General features: G+C 35.9%; 1 protein-coding gene across 1 annotated transcript in view; it reads left to right on the top strand.

The window, feature by feature from the left end:
* PCDH11X (protocadherin 11 X-linked) overlaps window positions 1-23,260 on the top strand; it is a gene marked incomplete at both ends in the record, with an annotated part of 422,401 nt that overhangs the window by 279,578 nt on the left and 119,563 nt on the right. Inside the window, one exon of the mRNA XM_084294027.1 lies at window positions 19,253-19,451. Coding sequence (XP_084150153.1) covers window positions 19,253-19,451 — 199 coding nt within the window. The remainder of the gene's footprint in view (window positions 1-19,252; window positions 19,452-23,260) is intronic.

Raw genomic sequence — 23,260 nt, 5'->3', positions numbered from 1 at the left:
TTTGCTTATTTGTTTTTAATTCACTTAAATGAAATTAAGTAAAGCCAAGGTGAACCATTCTTTAAACTGGATTTTTAGGATTTCTTCTGTTTCTGAGTTTTGCATCCATTTCATGAAGAAGTTCAGTATTGTTGTTCAGTTATTTTTGGATCTTTTAGGGTCAGACAATTCAATTTTAGGGTCAGACAATTCGATTTTGCCTGAATTTGCATTCTGGTGAACTTAAATTAATTACAAACACAGAAATTAACCAACCAACCCCCACCCTCAGCAAACAAACAAAACAAAACAAACAAAAGAAAACCAGATGTCCAATGCTTTATTTTCATGGATGGGAAAACAGCCATTGATTGTTTTACTCAAGTTTTAAGCTATTCTAGCTGGGATAACAGAGATCACTACACTTAAAATTAAACTTTTTTATAATTGTGCCTTCTGCCTCTGGGGATCTCTCAGTGGGAAACATTGTCAGACATTGACAAGACACTGACTGCTTCAGTTTTCCATTTCCAAAGTTAATTGTCTGCTCTTCCCTCACCACTATGAATTGATCAGTTTTTCATTTTTATTTTATCTGCAAATGTACACTTACAGGACTGGTGGACAGTAAGGCAGCAGTCTGTGCTAGGTTTCTGAGCTGCAAAACAGACTCACTAGACATAAGTCTACCTCATGTTTGCTTGTCAAGCAACAAGTATCACAAACATTTTAGTTAGAACTCTAATTCAATGGCATCCCTTTGTTTGAACAAAACCATAGCAGTGGGGAAAGTGCATGCTTTTCCTGTCTGGATGGCATGGCCTTCAGCCCTTGTGAAAAGTGCAGTCTGGAAGCAATAGTCATCATTAACAGCAGAATCTGACGTTTTTTAGTTTTATTATTTTTAATGAACCTAGCATTACGATAGTTAAAGCAAAATAACTCACACAAACCACCTTTCACCTGGTAAGAGATCATTTTGAAACAGAAAAAGAGAAACATATTTGCACATTTGCATTAAGGTACAAGGTTTCTTCCAACTGTGATTGAAAATATGACTAAAATCAATTTGTTTTTCAGTCACTGAAACTATCAGGAAAAATAAGACTAATTTTTTCTCACAGGAATTATCAAGTTTCTTCAAGTTTAGAAGTCAAATTACATACAATAATATAATAATTTGAGTGAACAAAACAGTAAAAAGCTGAGGACATTGATATCATCAGCTGTCTAGAAATTAGCTGGATCCGCTCTGGCTTCTGTTTGGAATTAGGCATGATGTGGTTCAACATTTTTAGAAATTAGACCAGATTAAGCAAACTGTAATCAAAATTTAAAAAGACAAAATTGCTACTGTTTTTTGTTGGGGGGGGGAAGGGGAGGAGGGACATGGGGTGAAGTTTATTTTTATTTTTTAAAGGTTTTGTACAGGCTGAAGGTTTGGTTAATCTGTTTGCTGCTTGTGGCAAGATGGAAAAGAATACAGTTTAAATTAGAAACGCTGATGTGACAGCTAATTTTTTTCAGGAGCCTGTTGAGTAAATCATGCCTAGCAGTATGACTGTACTGCAGCTTTGTATATGCACTGGCGGGGTGAGTTACTTGTTGGCCACTGTACTTTAACCTGGGAATTAGCAAGGACTCCTGGCTGGCCTGTTGCTGTGGGAAGGGGGTGCATATGATTGTAGTCACAGGTTTTAAAAAGGTTAGTGTTGAAAATGAAGCAGAACATATAGTGCCTATGCAATAATTCAGCCCAAGCATATAGTATCTTATGGGAATTTTTCTATTACTATTTTCAGTGTTGCTATTTTTTTAACACTTCAGTTAGTTATTTGAGTGTATTTGCATCTGGAGCTGTAGCAACGTGTTTGTAAGAGATGTAAACTCTGACAAAATCAAATCTTTACAGAGGAATGTATAAATGTGTTGGTTTGTGATGTAATGCTTTTTGGCATCCTGAAATATGATTTTGATTTGCATTGATTTGCCTGTCTTTTTGTTTGATTACTTCTAGGCTTTTATTAGAAATGTGGTCATTCCTATTTGTTCCTCCATAGGGCTTTTACATAAATGTGCAACTTATGCAGGCCACTCAGTTCTTCAGTAGTCTCCTGCTGAATCCAGCTCCACTCCCATGTGGCTTTGGAGCCTGAAAAATTAAATAAAACAATGTAGTAGTGGGCCTGGATCTGAGCAGTTCTGATATTCTGTCTGAGTTTCTGAAATGAGTAACTGAAATATTTCAGCGTTCATTTAATATGTCTTTCATGAAACTTCTGTGCTAACACTTCCGAAGAAGGTTTCTAGTGCTCTTCTATTGCAGGTCTTTGAGTAAGGAGTATTACAGAAAAATATTATGATCATTTTCCTTAGAATGTTGTTTCTTCTGATAGTCTGGTACAAATTTGACAATATTGAATAGCAATATTGATGTAGGAAAATCATAGAATATTTGTCTACTACTGTCTCCTTTGTGAAGGGAAATTTGCCATTTAAAATAATATTTACTTTTCCTCTGAGGATGTCTGGTTTTGTCAATGACAGCATGTTGGGACTCAAGATTCAGCACTCTTGTGTATCTTTGAACTGATCAGTATGACCATGTGTTAGTTTACCAATCTGGACTTTATTAGGGCTTTATAACTTTATTTATCAGTTATTTCACTCAATAAGTTTCATCAGTGGGAGGGAGACAGGGATTGGGGGAGATTTGGATAAACTCTGCTAGATGTAGATGTTTCTGTCTAGGGTGTCTAGGGTACTACCTAGAAACATTTAAAGAGTCTGAGTGAGCAGATTGTAAGATTAAACTCAGAAAGGAACACCCAGGCTTCTAACTGAAATTCTTTATTATATTGTGGAGCTGGTGAGATGACATATGCGACAGAGTTCAGTCCATGTTCTCAGAGCCTGCAATGCTCCGGTGGTTCTCCTGGAATAAGTGGCACATGCTGGCAGGAGCACTACTGGTGCATACATCTTCAGAACAAAAGATATTTCTGAAGCCATATTTTTAAGTGATATCATATAATTATAATGACTCAAATTTAAGCCTCATGAACCTGTAGAGCTTTTAAGTGGGAACTTTGCTTGTCAAGGCACTCCTTTCTTAGCTCTGAGTTTCTTGTCTCTAATTGGAAGATTTCCATTAATGAACTGGTCTTTTATTCACAGGTGGAATATTTGGCAGAATCTATCTTCTGCAATCGCCAGTTTTCCAGTCTTGTTAGAGCAGATAAGATCATTATTGTTCTCTCACTTGTTCGCAGAGGTTTAGTGTTAGGAGGTATTACTAATGGCATTTTTTTTTAATCTGTATGGCTCCCTTGAAACAGACTACATTAGACCTCTCTTCAGTGAATACCTGTTGGCATTGGCCAAACTAGGCAGAAAACTGTTTTACTGAATATCTTTCTTTTGGCTTTGTGGTATATGTTCTGGCTTTGATATGTTTTTAAGTGATGCTTTATGTGTGTGTGTTTATGGGCATTATTCTGATAAAATGCACATTCATAATTCCCTGTTTGAGGCAGACTGTGGTAGCATATTGGAATGTTTTACAACAGGTAAATACGTTTTTTTATATATACACTTTGAGAAAGGAAAGGTTTTTCTCTGTGGAGGTATAGTAGATGGAAAACATAAAATGTGATTATATCTTGCATAACAGTGTCCCTTCTGTCCAGAACGCCTGATTTCATTTCTCGATTTTACCACTGACTTAGCTTTAACCTTCAATCACAAGAGTCAAGTGGGCATAGCTGTTTGTGCTTTGGTTTGTTGATTTGTAAACTGTTTTAATAACTATCTTTTCTATTCTGTTATTCTGAAACTGAATTCATCTTTCTAAAGCCCATTGGAATAAAGAACAATATATATGTGCAAAGTACTATTACACTATAGGCTGTTTTTCAAATTTCTAACATCTATTGTCAGTCTGTGACAGTTATTGTATATTTGTATCCCTGAGAAAAGGAGATTTACTGAAATGCAAAACCCATGGGATGCAAAAATACTTAATGTCTACCTAGGAAGTGTAAGAGTGCATCACTGATAAGGAACTTTGCAAAGTTATGCTGATACAGCAATGTGCTTGTGGAGTGACAAGCAAATTATTGATTGGAGCTAGAAAGTAATCTTCCTGTAGTTGTTGTTTGTCTTCTCTTTCTACTGTGAGTCCCTAGGGACTCAGTGGGGAATTAGACTAGTCTGTACCAAGAGTGGATTTATAGTCTTTAACTGTGGAAAAAATCGGGTTTATCTTTTGAGGCAAGGTTGTAAACAATTATAGAAAGTGAATTTGTTGGCTGGGTTTATAGTCAGCCAACATAAGGGCATATAACAAGAGAGGAAATGATTGTCTCCCAGTTTAGGGAAATTACTTGCACAGTTGCTTGATCTCTTTCATCAGAGTCTCTTGGCATTAGTCATTATTTCTGTTATGAAACAAATAAACATATCATGGCCTGAGTCTCAAAGGCACTTCTGGAGATGTAGTTGAAAGGGATCTCGATCACTTCTGTTTCAACATTCGTGATAGCATTTACTATCTTTCCACCTTCCTACATGAACACCGACTGAAATCTATGCTTGATTTTGATTGTGTTATATTGAGATATGGTGGTACACTTCTCTTGTAAATATATCCCTGTATGTGTTTCAGCCACCTATGTTAACACAGCCCAAACCTTTAGAACTTGTGGTAAGGGTGTGAATAAGTTGGTTTTGCTTCAGGCTGCTGCTTCATTTCTGATTTCCTGGTAAACTACTTTGAAACCCAAGCAGTGCTGCCAAACTTCTTTCAATCAATGAGCCTGCCTCGACCTTCTAAATTTATTCCACTTAATCTTGACAAGCATTGCTTTTATGGGGAAGGGGTTGTTGGGTTTTGTAAGAAATTATTTTTTTTGGTTTTGATATACTAGAATGAAATCAAAGTTACTTTAATTTGTATTCTACACAAAGGTCTGAATCCACTTTTCTGGAAGTGAAGCTTCATCTCCTGCAGCTTTAATTTCCCCCTTGCAAATATCATGTTTTCCTATTTCCTTTGTTATGTATTTTGAAATGTTTAAAGGTCTTACACATTACAGGTATTATTTCTGCTGTGGAATTGACTACAGCATCAATTCTGTAGCCATTCCTCCCCTCCCCATCACCCCCTCCTGTAATACAGCTTCATTATTAAGGTATTTTTAAGCAGTGTGAGCAATTAGCTTTAACATTAGCTACAGATTTTTTTGATTCCTCAACACCATATGAAATTAAAAGAAGACAGCAGAATTCACCCATTAAAGGCCTTGATTTCTGACTACTAATAAAAACACATTTCAAAGTCTGTTGCAAGGGCAGTTGTTTAACAGTAAGCATTTACCTTCCTCTTATTTTTCATCAAGTACCAATATGATTTAAAATAAAGTAGGATTTATTTTAAAGTGACAATTAGTCCCTGGTGTAATGAAGGGTCCTGGAAGTGTTTAATTAGGCAACAACAAAAAGCACAAAATGAGCAAAGCTGATTCTGTAGATAAGTGATGATCATACTGAGAAAAATCAAAGTAGAGAAGCCTTTTGCTGCTAATAGTTTAAGTGCCTTGCACACCCACTGCCTGCACTGAGTACAATAAAATGTTCTATCGCACATTCTCTCCATCATACCCAATATATGATCCATACTCCTGCAATAATAGCAGAGATAATTAATTCTGGCTTAAGTATTTAGAAAGTTATTAAGTGCTGTAATTACAGGCTTTCCAAATAGCAGTACAGAAAAGCAGGAAGCTATTCTCTACACTCCCCACCCCACCCCCCCAATATCTGAGTGTGCTGAAAAACTTCAATTCAGTAACGTAAGGAAAAAAACCCTGCAGGAGTGCATCTTAATGTAGTGTTAATTGCATGAAGGAAGAATATAGCTCAGGAACACAGAGGGTGCATTTGGTAGAGGACAAATAATCCAAAATACAAGTTTGATGAATTCCCTTTGTCTCTGTGCTGTGGTTGTTGCAGCACTTTTGTTTATATTGATCTGAATGGCATGGAAATTTTCTTTCATCTGTCATTTACATTCATTTTACCTTGTGCAATTGCCTCTGCCAGCTTACATGCTTGTTTTCTGATGAATCTATTAATAAGATTTCCAGTACATCAAAAGAATTTCTTTTGTGCAAAGATAGAATATACTGCACCTAAAGTGTAAGAGGTCTCCTAGCTTCAATTTTACCTACTAAAAGTTATTAATGAGTTCTGTGAAGTACAGGAAAAATCAAAAGGAGAATGCTAATTGCATGCTATAGATTTTGTTCCATTGCTTACTCATTTAGTTGGTGACTTGCAGAATAGGATATTTACACAGTAGCTTTCTTCTGATTGCAATGGGCCACCTGAATTGACAAAAAAGACCAAATGTCAAATTAATTAAAAACAGTATGTGAAGGAACATAACTAGTACTGCGAGTTTGTATTTAAACATTTTGCCTGGAAAATGTGTGAAGTGCATTTTTGTTTTGTGCAAAGCATAGACACGCTGTATGCCAATGAAAATAAGAAAACAGTGAGAAATACCTTTAAGAGTAGAATTAATTTGAATTCTTTATTCAGGCAAATTTGTGCATAATGATGGTTCCAGGGTGAGCAAACAGGGCCGTTGCCATGTTATTCAGGAGTGTAACTGATACAGGAGTGAAAGTCTGTCTGTATGTATGTCAAGAGTGTGCGTGGAAGAAGACAACCATGCCCATCATGTCCACTTGTTGCCCACATGGCTTTTATACCAGCTGTTTTGGCATTAATGCCATTCTCTCCAAGACCTTTTTTCCTGCTGTTTTCCTTCAAAGGTCCTCTCTTGTTCTCAGCAGTCTCACTTCTTTCTCCTGACTAAGAAGAATAGAGAGTAGAACCAAATCATTGCATCTGTTTTCAGATGGCTGCATGTTACAATGGAATTCTGCACCACTGTGCTTTTCTGTGTCACTTAGAGAAAGCAGTTACTTGATCACCTCTGTTGTGTGAGAGTTGTGAAAAGTATTGTGGATTTATTGGTTGCATGTTTATTGGGGCTTGTATGGTGAATATTTTCACAGAATTGCAGAATCACAGAATGGTTAAGATTGGAAGGGACCTCTGGAGGTCATCTGGTCCAGCCCCAGTGCTCAAGCAAGGATACCTAGAACAGGCTGTCCAGGCTTTTGTAGATCTCCAAGGAGGGAGAAGTCTTGGTTGCATCTTTGGGCAACCTGTTCAAGTGCTCCGTCATCAATATAGTAAACTGTTTTCTGATATTTAGACAGAACTTCTAGTGTTCCAGTTTGTGCCTGTTGCCCCTAGTACTGACACTGAACACTACAGTAAGAAGCCTGGCTCCATCTTCTTTGCAGCCACTCTTCAGGTATTTATACACACGGATAAGATCTCCCCTGAGCCTCCTCCAGGCTGAAGGGTCCCAGCTCTCTTAGCCTCCCCACATAGCAGAGGTGCTCCAGGCCTCCACTGGACTCTCTCTAGTGTGCCCAAGTCCCTCTTGTGCTGGGGGGCCCAGAGCTGGACATAGAACTCCAGGTGCAGCCTCACCAGTGGTGAGTAGAATGTTTAATCACCTCTGATTATTTATCTCTGATTATTTATCTCTGATTATTTACCTCTGATTTAACCGAATCTTACATGAAATTTGAATAATTCTGCAGGAAAGATGGTTGAAGTATTAATCTTTTGTCTATCACATGAGGAAACAGAAGTAGCCACTGCATCTCCTTAAGGAGTTGCACGTGGCATTTGTTGTGACCTTGTGTTCTTCTCCCCCAGCTTCTTTCACTTTTCAGCTCTTTGAGTCACTTCTACTTGGGCATCTTTCCACAGGTGTGGGGTCTCTGACCCAGGATTATGTGATTTACTAGTATGCAGTGATGTTATTTTTGGTATTATACAGTGAATGACTGGTACGAACTTGCTCTTAGCAAAACAGCAGTATGTTCAGTGTTGCTGCTGCAGGCCCTTGGTGGTCTGTGCAAAGTGGCAGCTAGTAGGCCTGCAAGGAAGGCCTGGCCTTTGTGCTCACTGGAGCTGCCTGATCCTCTCTTCTGTGCATTTCTCTCTCTTCTCCTTGGTGTTTTATATATATATATATTTTTATTTTTTTTTATTTTTTTATTTTTTTTTTCCATTAATGTATTTCTCAGGACTCCTTGAGTTACTTCTGTCTTGCTCTCTACTTATTTTGCATGGCTTTAGTTCATGTTTTCTCACTCAGGTCAGTAACGTTATTTTTCAGTAAAGCAACCCAAGGTCTAAGGTCTGCACATTATCAAACAAGGCCCTTGGTGACAGACATCTAAACCTCAAAAATCCAAGCCTTGAGTTACAGCTGCCTTTCACAGCTGCATGCTTGTTGTGGTTTCAGATCACAAGCCTCATGTTTGAAGTCAGGGTTGGTGTTGTGTGGGGGCAGCTGCAGGCGCGGCAGCTGTGCCGCAGGCAGGTCGTGTGCGCTCGAGCTGCACACGGCCGCTTGCAGCTTGCTGTGGAAGGAAATGGCTTTCTTCAGGCTTCAGCCAAAGGCTAGCTGTTCTCCTCACTGAGAACTTCATTATTTCTTTATGCAAATTAGCATATGCTTCATTGTATATTTTGCTCTGTGAAGAAAAATGAGTAAGTAATCTTAATAGTCACACGGAATGACTGCACTGAATATAGAAATAAATTAGGAGGATTAAGGAACAAGGGAAGGCTAATGGTTCTATATTTTGCTTTACTGAAATCACACAAGTGGTGAATTCTGAAAGACAGTTATATATTCTGATTATCTGAAAGGACAATTGCAGAGATACAGCTCTGTAGGAGGGAAGGATAGTGTCAATGATACAATACAGCACTTAAATTCATAACATTTTTCTCATTTACAAATACGTATTTCAGACATCCATTTAAGAATGTTAGTAGAAGGTAGCTCAACTTATTGTAGTCATTTTGAATATTTCATGTATTGTTCTCTAAACAATTTAAAAACTTACTAATTACCAACCTGTTGGTATAAGCCATGAAAATGATGATGAAAATGGGAGATTTCTGACTTTTATCAATTAAAACATAATGCTTTTTGTTAAAACAGTTTGGAAATTAAAATAGATGTTTCATATATTTGAAATAACTAAGTATTTTAACAGTGTTCACTGTGGCATGTATCCCATAGCACCTTTCCTATTTACAGTAACAATATTGAAACAAAGCAATGCTTACATGTCAAAAATTCCTTTATGTCAGCATATAGAACAACTTCTCCTAGGAGTAAAATTTTTACTTTGTAATTAGAAAGGTAATTTCAGGATACAAGTTCTGATCCTGAAACCATTCTTGGATTTTTCTCAGTGGTATCTCTTCTGGTTAAAGTTTTCTCGATCCAAGACAGATTATCCTGGACCACTGGACTTCAGCAAATGTGATGCTGATAAAAGTTGCCTAAAATTGCTAGAATTTTACTTTGTACAAAACAAATACATCATGAGCTACATCATTGCTTGTGAATTTTGGCCTTCAGGTTTTCTTTATATTCTCTTGCCTCTTCTTAAACATTTTACCCAAAGATGGACTAATTATAATTGACATGAGAATGTACTTTAGATAGGTTACCTCAGATTTCAAACACCCTGTACATTTAAAATTAAGAGTGAGTAGTCTAGGGGGCTAAAGGATGTTTGCTGAAGGACAAAATGTTAGGCTTCACAAGCAAATATTGATACAGAGGGAAGAAGAAAGAATTCTTTCACTTCTCTCTGAGCGACTCTTTAGTTTCCTGAGAGCCCATTTTGAGTGAAAGGGTTACTTTCTGGCTATTCTTTTGCTTCTCCAGAAACAGAAAGATGCGTTCGGTTTGACAGCTACATAAAATACTTAAGTTTCATCCTTCCATTTTAACTATTATTTGTTCCCATTCTAGCTAATTAAACACTTGATATGAAACATCATAGACTTGCTTCTGTAACAAATTAAATGCAAACTGTAAAAAATGTACTGAGATAGCTTTCCAGTTGCTAAGGCACTATGAAATGTTTTACACTCTTTTGCTATAGGAAGATTATAGCATCTCTTGTAATGTTGATGGTAGTAAAGGAAAGTCTGCCACCTTCTAAGTGTCACATCTTGAGAAGCAATCTAGCCAAGATATGCCAAAGCACTTATTTTCTATTCCCTTTAGAAAAGGCCCTTTGCTTTCCTTGATATTTTTTTTTGTTGTATCTCTAACTTTTGTTAGAGGTATGTCTTAGAAACCCCACTTCTTTACTGTGTCAGGGTGCAGCAAGGGCTGGCTGCTCCTGGGGGCCAGGAGTGAAGGGGAACCCTGTGTCTTTGAAGGCTACTGTAAATTATGTCAAAATTGGTGGAAATATAGTTTAAAAACCTTTGGAACCAAAAATCTGATGCTGTTTTCTAGAATAAATTGAGGAGGTCTTTCTTTCTCGTTATTCAAAAGATACCTGAATCTTTTTAGGTTCTAAAGTTTATACTACAACTTACTCTCTACCAACATTTTTGTACTTTTTTTCTTTCTTTTAATTATTATTATTTTACTGCAAAAAAGCAAATTCATATTCTGCAGCTATGTATGTGAATATTGAACATAAGGTTATTTCATGTCTGTGTTACACATGTATGTAATACTTGTCTGCATTATGTATTATATATTACATATAAAACTACATGGTAGTATCCTTTCACTACCTACATGGGGCTTATAAAAAAGATGAAGAACAATGTTTTACATGGGCAGATAGTGATAGGACAAAGAGTAATGGCTTTAAACTAAAATTGGGGAGATTTAGATTAGATGTTAGGAGGAAATTCTTTGCTTTGAGGGTGGTGAGGCACTAGCACAGGCTGTGCAGAGAAGTTTTGTATGCCCCATCTCTGGAGGCCAGGATGGACAAGGCCCTGGGCAATCTGATCTAGTGGGTGGCATCCCTGCCTGTGGCAAAGGGTTGGTACTAGATGATCTTTAAGGTCCTTTCCAACCCAAGCTGTTCTATGGTTCTATGAATATTCCTACTCAACTATCCTATGCAACCTGTAGGCACAATTCTATAGAGTTCTGATTTATTTTGTAGGGTGAAGTACAGCTGAACTGATACATAGCTACCTGTGGTAGAGTATTTAAGAACTGTACTGTAGCGTGCCTTAACTCGTATATATGTATATCTTTTCCTGATTTCAGTACACTTCCAATTCAAGAACCAAAATAAGATATAAGCCCTGTTTTCTGGGAAATACTAATAAAAATAGCCCTATTTGTTGGGGTTAGAAATGATGAAGGCACATTTTTCAAGCCTCTTCAAGTGAATATTTGTAATGGCTTGTGAAGTTCTGTGCATGTATGCTGCTTCAGAAAGATTTGACCTTTAAATGAAAAACTGAATAGAAAAAAAATCATGAATGGAAATTGAATCAGGTTCTTGAGATTTCTTCCAGGTCTCTATAGCTCTAATCACCTCATTGTGCTTGAACTTAATGGCTTAGCCTTGACTGGTATGATGCAAAAGTAGGAGGTGGAGGTTGGTGAGTAATTCACTGGAACAACATTTATTTTTCCATAAATCTACACCTACAATAAATAAATAAATAAATATTTATCTGAGGCACAACCAAAATGTATAAATTAATAGAATGAAATTAGAGCTAGAGTGTTAGGTATATTTATGAAAATATAAAATCTGTGCTGTTTCAGTGTTAACACAAAAAAAAATACTAGGTAAGCAGTACTGTTGCATATAAAATTAATATTCACAATTGTAACAACATCTGATCAGTATTCTGCTAAAAAAGATCTGTGTTGCTGGGTTAGCACACAGAAGTAATGTCAAATGTTACCAAAATATTTCTATATTATTATTTATTATATTATCATTACTAATATGGCTTTGCCTATCAGAAATCAAGCATTCAGGGTAATAACTTCAAAGGTAATAACCTGGAAAGTGAAGAATACACTAAAAAAAAAATCAGAATCGAGACTTTCTTATTTCTCAGCCTTAGCAACAGCACAGCTTTAGTGCAACTTTTGTGTGTAATTTTTATTTAATCACATGTCAAATTGAAGACTTACATGAATTAAACTTCAAAAAGCATGCTTTCAGCTTTCATTTTGACATCTAGTTAGCATACAATAACTGCCTTTCAAAAGCAAAATAAAATGTTTGACAAGGTTTAAATGTTATTTTCAGTTTTATTTGCTCTTTTATTTCAGTTCTTTGTTGTTATGTTGAGAAGTGCAAAAAATCAATTCAATTATTAAATGTTACTGGAAATTGTTGTATTAGAAACACTCTGGTACAAGGGGGATGAGATTCTGAAAATAACCATCCACTGAGGTTCTCAGGCAGAAGTTTGTGAAGTTCCAGGTTTTTAATGTTTTTTTTTTTGTTTTTTTTTTTTTCTTTTTTTTTTTTTTTCAGCAATGATTTGTCTAATGAGTTTGTTTAATGGCCTCTTTGCTGCAAAAGTAAGATGGAAGCATCAGTGCAGCTTCTAGTTACTGCAGTGAAAAATGGCTTTCATAAAAATTTACTCCTGAAATCAATAGCTAATAGATAAAATATATGAAATTTTTACTTTGTATCAGTTACGTAAAATTTCACATGCCTGCAAGAAATGCTTATGGGGTGTATAGGTATAGCTTTTAAAAGGCATCCTGTGTTGTTCAAAGACAGTCTTGCAAGATTACTTCGCATCACTTCTGCCAACTATGTGTGTGAGGGAACCCAGTTGCAAGTAATTTCCATTTGAGCAGGAAAATGGGTACCTTATGTTCCACTATTTTGCAACAGGAAGTAATTCTTTCATTTAAAAACTACAAATCTGAATAGGGTAGTCATCCAAATTTAACTTGTGTTTGTCTGGGCAGTCAACCAAGCTTTCATTTGCCTTATCAAAATTAATAGATTATGCCTCTTGCATCTAAATAAATTAATAAAGTGAAAGGAGTTATTTCAATCAGTAATGAGTGAAAGCCTAAAACTATTTACATGTCTCATATTACTCTGGAACAGTCAGAATGTTAATCACAGTGATGAAAGGTAAAAGTATTTATCAAAGCTTTCTGTTCTTTTGAAAGAAGCCAGATGATGTATTTTCCATTAGTAATTAGTGAGGATGTAAGATACCCATTATTAAATCAGGAGGACTAGATAAAATTATAACAAGAATGTCAAAAGGAGCTCTCTGAATCACACAGGTTTATATTGGGTTTCTGAAGTTTTAGGTATCTGAAATGTAATGTTTTGCCAGTATTTAAAAACAAATATGGTAAACCAGGAGAACAGAAAGTCTGTTTGACTTGACAAGCATATTGAATATCAGAAGCTGAAAAGGATGCAATTGATAGTAGAACAGTAGCTGATACAGTTGCACATGTTAAATAAAAAAGGGGGTTGGTTTAACAAGCTTGCTCTGTATGAAATGACAATTAAGGCTGATAGTATTGGCAATAATTGGGGGGGTTGCTTTTTCTTGTGAGATGGGGAAAATGCTGACTTTAATGTCCACAAAGCTTGAACCTGAATTTATAATAATCAGCAGGATACTGCCACTTTGATGAGCACTGCCTCTCCCCTTCTCCCAAAAGACAAGCCCTTCATTGTGCTCTTTTCAAAAAAACAGTCCTGTGCAGGACTATTGCAGGCCATAGTGAAGAAATGTTTAAAACAAACTAAATCTTAAAAGCTAAATCTTAAAAGGTGGTTACAATAGTGGTTTTATTATTAGTGAAGTGTTTCTAGCTGTGTGTAATATTGGTGACCAAAAATGTTCAGCATCTTTATATATACTCCAAAAGAAAATACAGGTTAGTGTTGGCAAAAATTTAGAAGCTATTCTCATTTGAGTGTTAAATGATAATGGGCTCCATTCTGTCTATCTATTTATCTATGCATCTATCTCTATATAGAATATGTATGTGCTTATATATATATATATATATATATATATATATATATGAATGGAATTCGGCTTAAACTGTTATCCAGTATCAATAATACTGTAATTTAGCCTCTCTGTAATGTTTGTCCACATGTAATTGTCAGTATCATGCTGACCAAGGCTTCATCTAGCCTGTGTCCAGCAGTGGCCACAAATGTACCCAGGGAAGGCTACAAACAGGGCAAGAATATATGAGACATCTCCCAGTGCTCCCAGGCTCAGACTGATTTCAAGGCAGGCTGTTATCATGGTCTGCTCAGAGTAAACCCCGGGGGATCTTTCCCCCGAACCATGCAAACTTTTTCATCCACAACACCTTACGGCAATGAATTCTGTAAATGTCATACTTCCAGCTTGCTGGAATGACTCCAAGATTGTGATGTTCTGCAGCGAGCTTGGAAAGCTCCCGAGTTTTGGTCTTACGCACTTGGCTTTTGGGGCATGATTTGGAAGAGATTTTGTAGAGTAGAAAATTCTCTAATAAACTAAGAAAAATGTAGGATCCCTTGGTTGAACAGGGACATAAAATGCCCAAGAATTTTTATTATTTTACATGGATTTAATACTATCACTTAAAAACAAAACAAACAAACAAAAAAATCAGTTCATGAACAACTTTAGAGTGAAGATCTGATTTGTTGTTCATTATTTTTTGCTATAATACAGATAATTAAGTTTCAAGAATGTGAAACTGAACTGTATTTTATGTGGAAAAGAGTCCTTCAGATCTTCAAAGGACTGATTTACTTTTTTTTTTTTTTTTTTTTAATAATGCTTTTTAAAGAAAAAAACATTGTGAGTGCTATATCTTTTAAGTTGTGACTTGTACCTTGAAGTTGTATCTTGCTTCAATGTTCTGTGCTGCAAATCAGTATGTGAAATGCAGACTTGGAAAACAATTGATAGAAACTGTTTGGACTGTAGTAGCTATATTGCACACTATTAAATTTAGAGAATGAAAAAAAAATACTGGCTTTCTTTTTGAGTTTCAAATGAAAGTAAAAATTTGCCTCAATTTTTTTGAGGAAAATTTGTTTCCCATTGGGCTTGGGGTTGGATCCTTTTAAGCTGCTGAGAATTTCACACTGTATATCTCTGTCGAAACACATGGAACAAAAGATTGTAGTTATGGAACAAAAGGTGATATAAAAAAAAGTCTATAAAGATTAGAGTTGGAAGTTATACTTTGGAGATTTTATTTAAGAATAGAATTAGCACTTGTCATAGCTGAAGATAGTTATTGTTAAATTATTTAAGGTATTTATTTCATACTTTCCTAGCATTTGAAAGACGTAAGCAACTAAGAAAATAGATTTTAAAGTTAAAAAATATTTTGAATGTTTCTATGTTCACTGTCTGCATAGTAGTGAAGAAACATACTAAAGTAGTCCTTTTGTTTTATTTTCATGCTATTTTAGAGCATCTCCTAACTAAGGTCTGTTTTAAATCAGAATTATCTTCTAAATAATATAATTAATTCAATATAAATTAAACACTATTTTTTTCTTTGTGATCTCCTTTTAAAAAGATATTAATTTGCTTCAGTGAATGAAGATAATAAGGTTAATAGTTTAATGTTCTTCAGTTTATGTCTGCTGCATTTTCTATTACCTTTTTTCAGTTTTTGATTATAAATTGGCTAACCCCTGGTGTATAATTCTAGAAATCATCCCTTCAGTGTATCCAAAGCTATTTACTTAGGCTCATCTTTTATTATTCCCTCTGCCACAGCCTAATTATTGTAATGAAAGATTGAACACAGAATAGTTTGGGGCTTTGATCAGTCTTCATATAAATTTCAATAATGGGAGTAAAAGGTTTGAGGTCTTCTGAGATAATTTGATCCCTCCAGACATCCTGCTTTTACAAAATGCATTTCTTTTTTGGATACCATATGAGACCTCTGACAGAATTTGTGGCTGGGTTCATGACATCTCTGGAAGCAAAATTCTCTTCAGAACAATAAAAAATAATTTAATACTGCTGAATATATCAGAGCAAATGTATAATACTGGACATTTTTCCTTAAATTCTCCCCTCTTTTTTACCTATCAGTCTCACCGTCTGTATTAGAAGTTCCTACCTACAGCAGCATTTTTGAAATACACTAAGAATACATAAAAGTTTTGCTTTACTTTTTCTCTTTTCGGAAAAAAAAATATACTGTCATTCAAATAAATAAAACAAACCATAATCCATGTTATTCTATTACTATCAGTGTTAACTCTTTTTGGAGATAAACAGAAAAGCAGCTGGAGTCTAAGGATAATTTGTAATCTTATAAATTGAAATTTGAATGCCTCAAGGAGGAAATTTAAAAAATAAATGTGACAGAAGATAAGTCACAGCTTTTGGGAAAGTGTTATTAGAATGACTTGTTCCAGATCATTGTCTGATGTCTACACGAATTTAGAAAAGGTAGCACTGCTATGTAGAGAAAGAGATGTGTTTTTGTTGTTGTTGTGTGGTTTTTTTTTTGACAGTACTCTGTCATCAGTGTTATCAGGTATGACCTATCCAGGGACGCTATCAAAATAAAAATCATGAGCCTTTAGCTGATTCCAGTTTATTTAAAATCATGTGTTTTTCTTCTTTCCTACTAATAACACCTCAATTTATGTAACTAAGTGTTTAGAATTTTATGGTTAGTTTGGGGGATACTTTTTGAGATTTAAAACTTTTGGGGGGGGGCATGGATTTTGTTTTTCTTCTCACTGAGCTAGGAAGTTAATAAAATAACTTCATTACTTTCTTGTCTCCTTTACTTCAGCTGCTAAGACTTTTTGCTGTATTTTGACTACAAACCACAAACAGAAATATTCACGTGTGTAAACTCAGTGACTCTTCATTGTACATAATAGTAATAATTGCATTCCCAGCCTATTGCAAAAACTAATATTGGTATCTAAATCTAACACTTGGGCTGATAACATTTGAGGAATATTTTAACTGGCAATTGCCAGTTAAGAAGTAGAATAGGATGAATCATATTGGTTGTTTCTGTGGATCCATCTGTCTTTCTGGACCATTCTGAGACACTGCAAGTATCTCCACCCATCTGAGGTGAGAGAAGGATCATATAGGTGACAGGATGAGCAAGAATACTGTCCCAAGCAGCTCTTCACAGAGCCCTGCTATGGCTGTGGGATCAGCTGCAGACAACTAGCTATAGGGTTTAATAATAAGATTCTTCTGGTGATACCAAAACTGGGGGTGGTGGTATGCTACTTAGCTCTGAACTGTTCACTGCCTGCAAATTTTTTATTTTTTTTTGCCCAGTGGATTTCCCTAAGGCTGCTCCTGCAATCCCAGGATGGATATCCTTGTCCCTTTCCATCCTGTGTGATGAGGGATAATTGTTTCTAGAGCTCTTCAGCCTATTCCTTGGCTTGATCTGTCCAATTTTTTCTTAGATTACTGCCAAATAAGAGAGAATATAACAATTTGGTAAATGTACAGAGCTGATTCAGAAAGCAGGACTGGAACACACATTATACTTAAAGATCAACAGAAGAAATCATCTGGAAAAAACAGAATACCAGAAAGAACAAATGCAAAGTGCTGCACTTAGGCTGCAATAATCAATGGCACACACCAGAAAGGGTGGCCCCCAAATGATCATTGGAAAAGGACCTTTTAGTGGTTGGCAAGGAAAACATTCCTTGAAGAAGACGAAGCAGTAGTAGAACCTGTAGGGGATGTGAAATGATCCTTCAGCTCTATTCCACGCTTTGAAGATCTCAGCTGAATCTCTGTAACAAGTTTTGAGTAGTGCACAGAGAAGCATATGAGAGCATGTGTGCAGGGAAGAACACTAAGAAATACCAGAAGACAGAAGACAGACAGAAATAGTAAGGTCTGCTTATTCTGAAATAGACTAAAGTGGCGAATACCAGAAAGATAACCAGACCATGATGGATGGGACTGTAGCAGTGATTTATTTTGTAACAAGAGTCAGGTTAGACATTAAAAGAAAACCTATCCATTAGTAATGGTGAAGCACTAGAACATACTTTCTGGAAAAGCAGTGAATTTCCTACTGGTAGGTTTTAAGAACAATTTTGACTCACATCTGTCAGGAATTACATAGATAAAGTTGATCTTGCCATTTTCTTGGCTGTACCACACTATGCAGCAGCTGTCTTTGGTCATACGTAATGTCACAGTGGAAGAAATTTTGAAAAATAGATGAACTTCATTCACTTTTTAGCAAACCCTTCATACAATGGATGGCATTCACCTATAGTGACCAAATCTGACAACATCTGCTGTACTATAAACACAGTATATAGCTGTACTATAAACACAGTATATATAATATACATATACATAGGTAAGCATTTTTTTTCTGCATAATTGCACGGCTCTCCACCATTACTAATCCTAGCAATTCTGGAACTGGACAGTTTTGCATAGCCTTTCAAATGAAATTTTGAATATTAAGCTAAGTACATTTCAAATTGTCATTTTTTTTTTTTTTTAACATTTGTGTCCCATGTTTTCCAAGACACAACTAGAAGATCTGCTTTTTTCTTTGTTCCTATATATAAAAATGCTGTGACAGATTTACCTTTCAGTAATAATGAAAATGTTGTCCTGTACCTGATGCATTGGGTCCTTTATTCACCTGACCCTTTCTTCAAGCCAATAGCCATACTGTGGCAGCTTTCCTTCGTCTGTTTCCCAGCTTCCAGTCTTTTACTGTTAAGACATAGATCTGTGTTATAAGGAAATCAAAGGGATTGTAATGAAATGTCTGAAGCAGAGAAGTGGAATCTACTTTCAATTCATTAGTTGAATGGATGTGCAAAACCTATTAAAATTGTTTTCAATGCATAAGGCATGTTATTGTTTGTTCCTTCTCTGACTTGGAAGAATACAACAATATTAGAAGTGTGTCACATTTCCTAGGCCCCAAAGTGTGGAGCAGCTTTTAATAGGAAAGAAAATATCTTTTGAAAACTATAAAACTGAGCAGTGAAATAAATTGAGCCTCAAAAAATGATTGAAATCTCCAAGTCAATATACAAAAGGTGTCCAAAGACTTGTGAAGTCTGACAGAATCTCTTTAGTTTGAGGTGTCTTTCATTTTGCATCAGGTCTTACATTTTTAAAACGTAGAAAAAAGCAATGCTGTCAGGTGAAGCAGGTTTGAAAGCAGGCTGCTTGTTCATGAAAGCCTGAAATTGTGCACAACTGTAGATAATGTGTCTTCAGCAGATAACTGAAATAATACATTTCCTAAATTGGTTGCATTAAGCAATTACTGATACTGTAGTAGAAACCATATAATTTTCTTCCTTCCTTGTAGCCTCAGCGCCGTGTCACGTTTCACCTACCAGATGGCTCCCAGGAAAGCTGCAGTGACAGTGGGCTTGGAGACCACGAACCCGCCAGCGGTGCCAGTACATCGCACCCTCTGCCCCTTGGCTTTCCCCAGGAGGAGTACTATGAGCAAGCATCACCCAACAGCCGGACAGAAGGAGATGGCAACTCAGACCCCGAGTCCAGTAAGTGATGAACTCTGGTTGTGTTGGTCATTAAAAAGAAGCCCCTTTCTGACATTTAATGATTTAAGGCAGTGATTATAATTGAATGTTGATTTTAACATGGCCAAAAAAGCCCTGCATTTCTAAAAATGCAGAGTAAGTATGTCCATTGGGAATGAAACAGTCTTGAGCTGTAAAGAGCTTATGGATTACCTGGTATTTTTATAGATCTGAGGTGCTGTATGTATGGGAGCTTTCTGATGAGGTTAACACTATTGCCATTGCAATCATACATGCTGCTCCTAGGGAGTTTATGCTTTCTTGTATGTTTCTTTATCCAACATTAACGTGCGCACTAGTGTGTTTAACACAAAGAACTTCAGGATGACACCACAGTCTTTAGAAATAAAGGTTTATTGATTTGTCTTTTGAGAGCAACTGTGATATGTAGTAATTATCTCAAGAAAGTATGTCATATGACTTAATTCAGCAGTTATCACTGGCTTTTTATGACATCGAAAACATGCAAATCAAGGTGAGCTCAGGACCATGCTAGAACTATAGATACTAGTTTTGCTTTCTCTGCCTTGACATGATAGCCACTTAGAAACTCCACTGTACAGGTAACTGTTAATTATCCAGGGGCTCTTTATCTGGATTAAATTGAACTGTGCCATTGATAAAAAGACACCTGAATGTGTGGAAACCTCTAAGGCCTTGTTAGAGGCCTAATAAGTGATTTGGAAATACATCTGTTCTGGGCAAAACTTGGCCCAAAAGGTGTATTTCAGCTGCTTTATTATATCATGAAGAATGAATTAGTAAGTCCAATGCAGTTGGAATAGCTCTGTGAAAAGGTAGTTACATCTCTGCACTGGCAAATACAGCATCCAGCAGAGAGCATTAGCTCTGACTCAGAGCTGCCTCTAATAAATTCAGCTTGGCTTTTGGAAACCATGCTGCTGTCTTTGCCTTGTACTGCTTAAGACTAGAGTCTGAGGGCCTTGCGTGCAAAGATGAGGTCCTCTCTCTGTTTTTCTTTTAGGTCTTGAACTATTAACTGGGGATCCTCGGTTTTAAACTTTTAAAACTTTGTAAAGTTAACTGGTTCCTGAAGTAATTCCAGATTATGATTTTTTTTTCTGAGTTGATAGACAGCTGGCAAGAAGCAGCAGAAGTTTTGCATATTCTGCTGAAAATGTAACTCGTTGTTTGGTTCTCTGTGTGTTCATATATTTGAGGCTGTAATATACCCTTAAGAATATTTTAGACAGTCCAGCTGAATTTTTCATAGAATGAGATTTTAAGGGGCTACACATATACCCCAAAAGAAAGCAGATATATATTGTATGTGCTGCTTTTTCATGCATACACATGATCTGAATTTGCTTTCCAGCTCCATCCTTGTTCTTTGTAACTCTTATTTATGCTTTACTGAAGTGAGCAGGTTGTACATAAACTTAGCATTTGGCTCCTCTTGTACACTGGGCATGGTGCGTGGGAATTGTTAGAACAGGCATGTGAATGTTGTCTTGCTATTTAAAGAGGCTTGGGTTTTGGACTTCCAGTGCTTTTTTAACTCATTTTTTGCAATTGTAGGAGAAATATTATTCATGACTTTTCTAAAATGTTGGCCTAAAACCAATATAGCTTTGACATCTGAATCTCATTGACACATATCACTGTGCAGGCACCTGATGTCTTTTCAAGTGTGAAATTTGAAGAAAGTTTAATCACCTGTCTAATTACCTGACAGCTCAGTTTTGAACTCAAAATCACAGTTTAATTAGCATTTACATTTTGTGGAGATTTTTTGCCCTTCTAACTTGTTTCTTTTTGAAACAATTTAATTGACACAATATAGCATGATGCTATAGTATTAAAAGTGTAGTTTGCAGTTCTTTTTAGCATTTTAATGGCAATATTAATGGCAACATCTAGTGGCAGAAAAACATGTAGATATAAATAGATATCTGTCATGTGCTTTCATACATCTAAGTAAAATAGAAAAGGAAGACCCACAGCATATTTATGTTGTGTACTGCTAAAAATGAACTTTCACTACGTAAAAGCAACCAAAATATTTTCTTTTCCGATTTATGAAAGTGTTCAGACTGAGGTTCATTTCACTCATCTGTGCATGTCTGGCAAATTTAGTCAACAGTGAAATAGTGGAGACCATTGTGAACTGATAGTTTCCACTACAAACATGCTGTTTGGGTTCTTTTTTGTTTGTTTGTTTCTTTTTAAAAACATGCTAAGGGAATGACATGAAGCTGCAATATGGAACGTTCAGGCTGGATGTCAGGAAAATGTTCTTCATTGAAAGGGTTCTGGAAAAGGCTCCCCTGGGAAGTGGTCATGGCACCAAGACTGCTGTTGTTCAAGAAGCATTTGGACAATGCTTTTGGACAATGCTCTCTAATTTTGGGGTGGTCCTTTGTGGAGCCAGGAGGCTCCAGGACTTGATGATCCTTGTGGGTCCCTTCGAACTTGGGATATTCTATGATTCTAAATCTAGTTTCGAATGGCTTAATCTATTTGAAGTACTTCTATTCTTGTTTCATGGACCAAAATGTTTTTAATGTAAACAGAGAGTGTGAAAAGAATATACAGTCAGATAATATGAGTAAATACCTCAATTCATACAGCAGAATAACCATAGCCTTCATTCTGTCTTAAGATCTCTTGTATCTGACCTATCTTAATATGAAACCTGTCTAAAATGTTAAGCCTGATTAATCATCTGATGGTAATTTAGTTCAACTTTGCCAACCAAGAACAGATACAGTTAGGATGAAACAATTTCCATAATATCCAGAAAATACTAGGACGTTAAGTGGTTTATGAATGCAGATTACGGATGCCACCTCACACAGGAATATATTCAGAGGTGTTTTCTCCCTCTTGTTTTTCCTCAATACAGTTCTTTGGTTTTATTTGTTTCTCTGCTATTGGAAATGATTTTATTTACTATCCATTTACTAGCAATAGCAAAGCATTTATTAAAAAGCACTTAAAAGATCTTGTATTGGAATAAAATAAATTAAAAAAAAAAAAAAGCTGGGAACTATTGGTGAGAGGAAGCCTTACAAATTCATATCCAAAATACGACTGAAGCAAGAGCGTAAGAATTGTTCTAATTGTGTAATTGTTCTTTACATGATCTAAGTATAAAGGGGTTAAAAAACTATGAGCAATTTCAAAGTACAGCTTTAAAATTAATTGTCTGTACTAATAAAAATTAGAAAAAGACTATTTAAAATGATTTGTCTTCTCTTAATTTTGTAGCCTCCTCATCAAAGCATACTGAAGTAATGGCATTATAGTAGGTGCTTCCTAAGGAAAAGATGCCAATAAAAACTAATAGTCATATAGAAATGCACATAGGTTTGTAGAGAACATTGTCCTTAAGTAACAGCATAGTGTATGGTGTTAAAATATTCTCTGCTAATAAACTGCTGAAACTTACAAGGATGCTTTAATAACTCCCTGTGCCTGTGATTTTGACCATTCCACCTTTCCCCCCCCTGTGTTTGAATACAAAACACACTACAACAGTAGGCAAAATTTAGAAAATTCTCTTTAGCTAGACTTCTCCAGCAAACTTTCTCTCAATGGTGCCCACTTAGTGGGAGTGATATTGACAGAAAGGTTTGAAGAAAATGGTGCATATTAATTTCAATTATGCTTGGTTAATGGATAAACGTGTAACATTTTAATGACAAAATTTCAAACTTCTAATATTTTTAAAGCCTTATCGAAACAATCTGGCTATTTTTTTATTCTAAAAATGCTCTAGGTACTCAACCATTCTGTGATTCTGTAAA

This window comes from Netta rufina (assembly GCF_964035555.1).
Source record: "Netta rufina genome assembly, chromosome: 12".
NCBI classification, from domain to species: Eukaryota; Metazoa; Chordata; class Aves; order Anseriformes; family Anatidae; genus Netta; species Netta rufina.
Note: the sequence above shows the minus strand (reverse complement) of the source record. Positions and strands in the feature narration are given on the sequence as shown.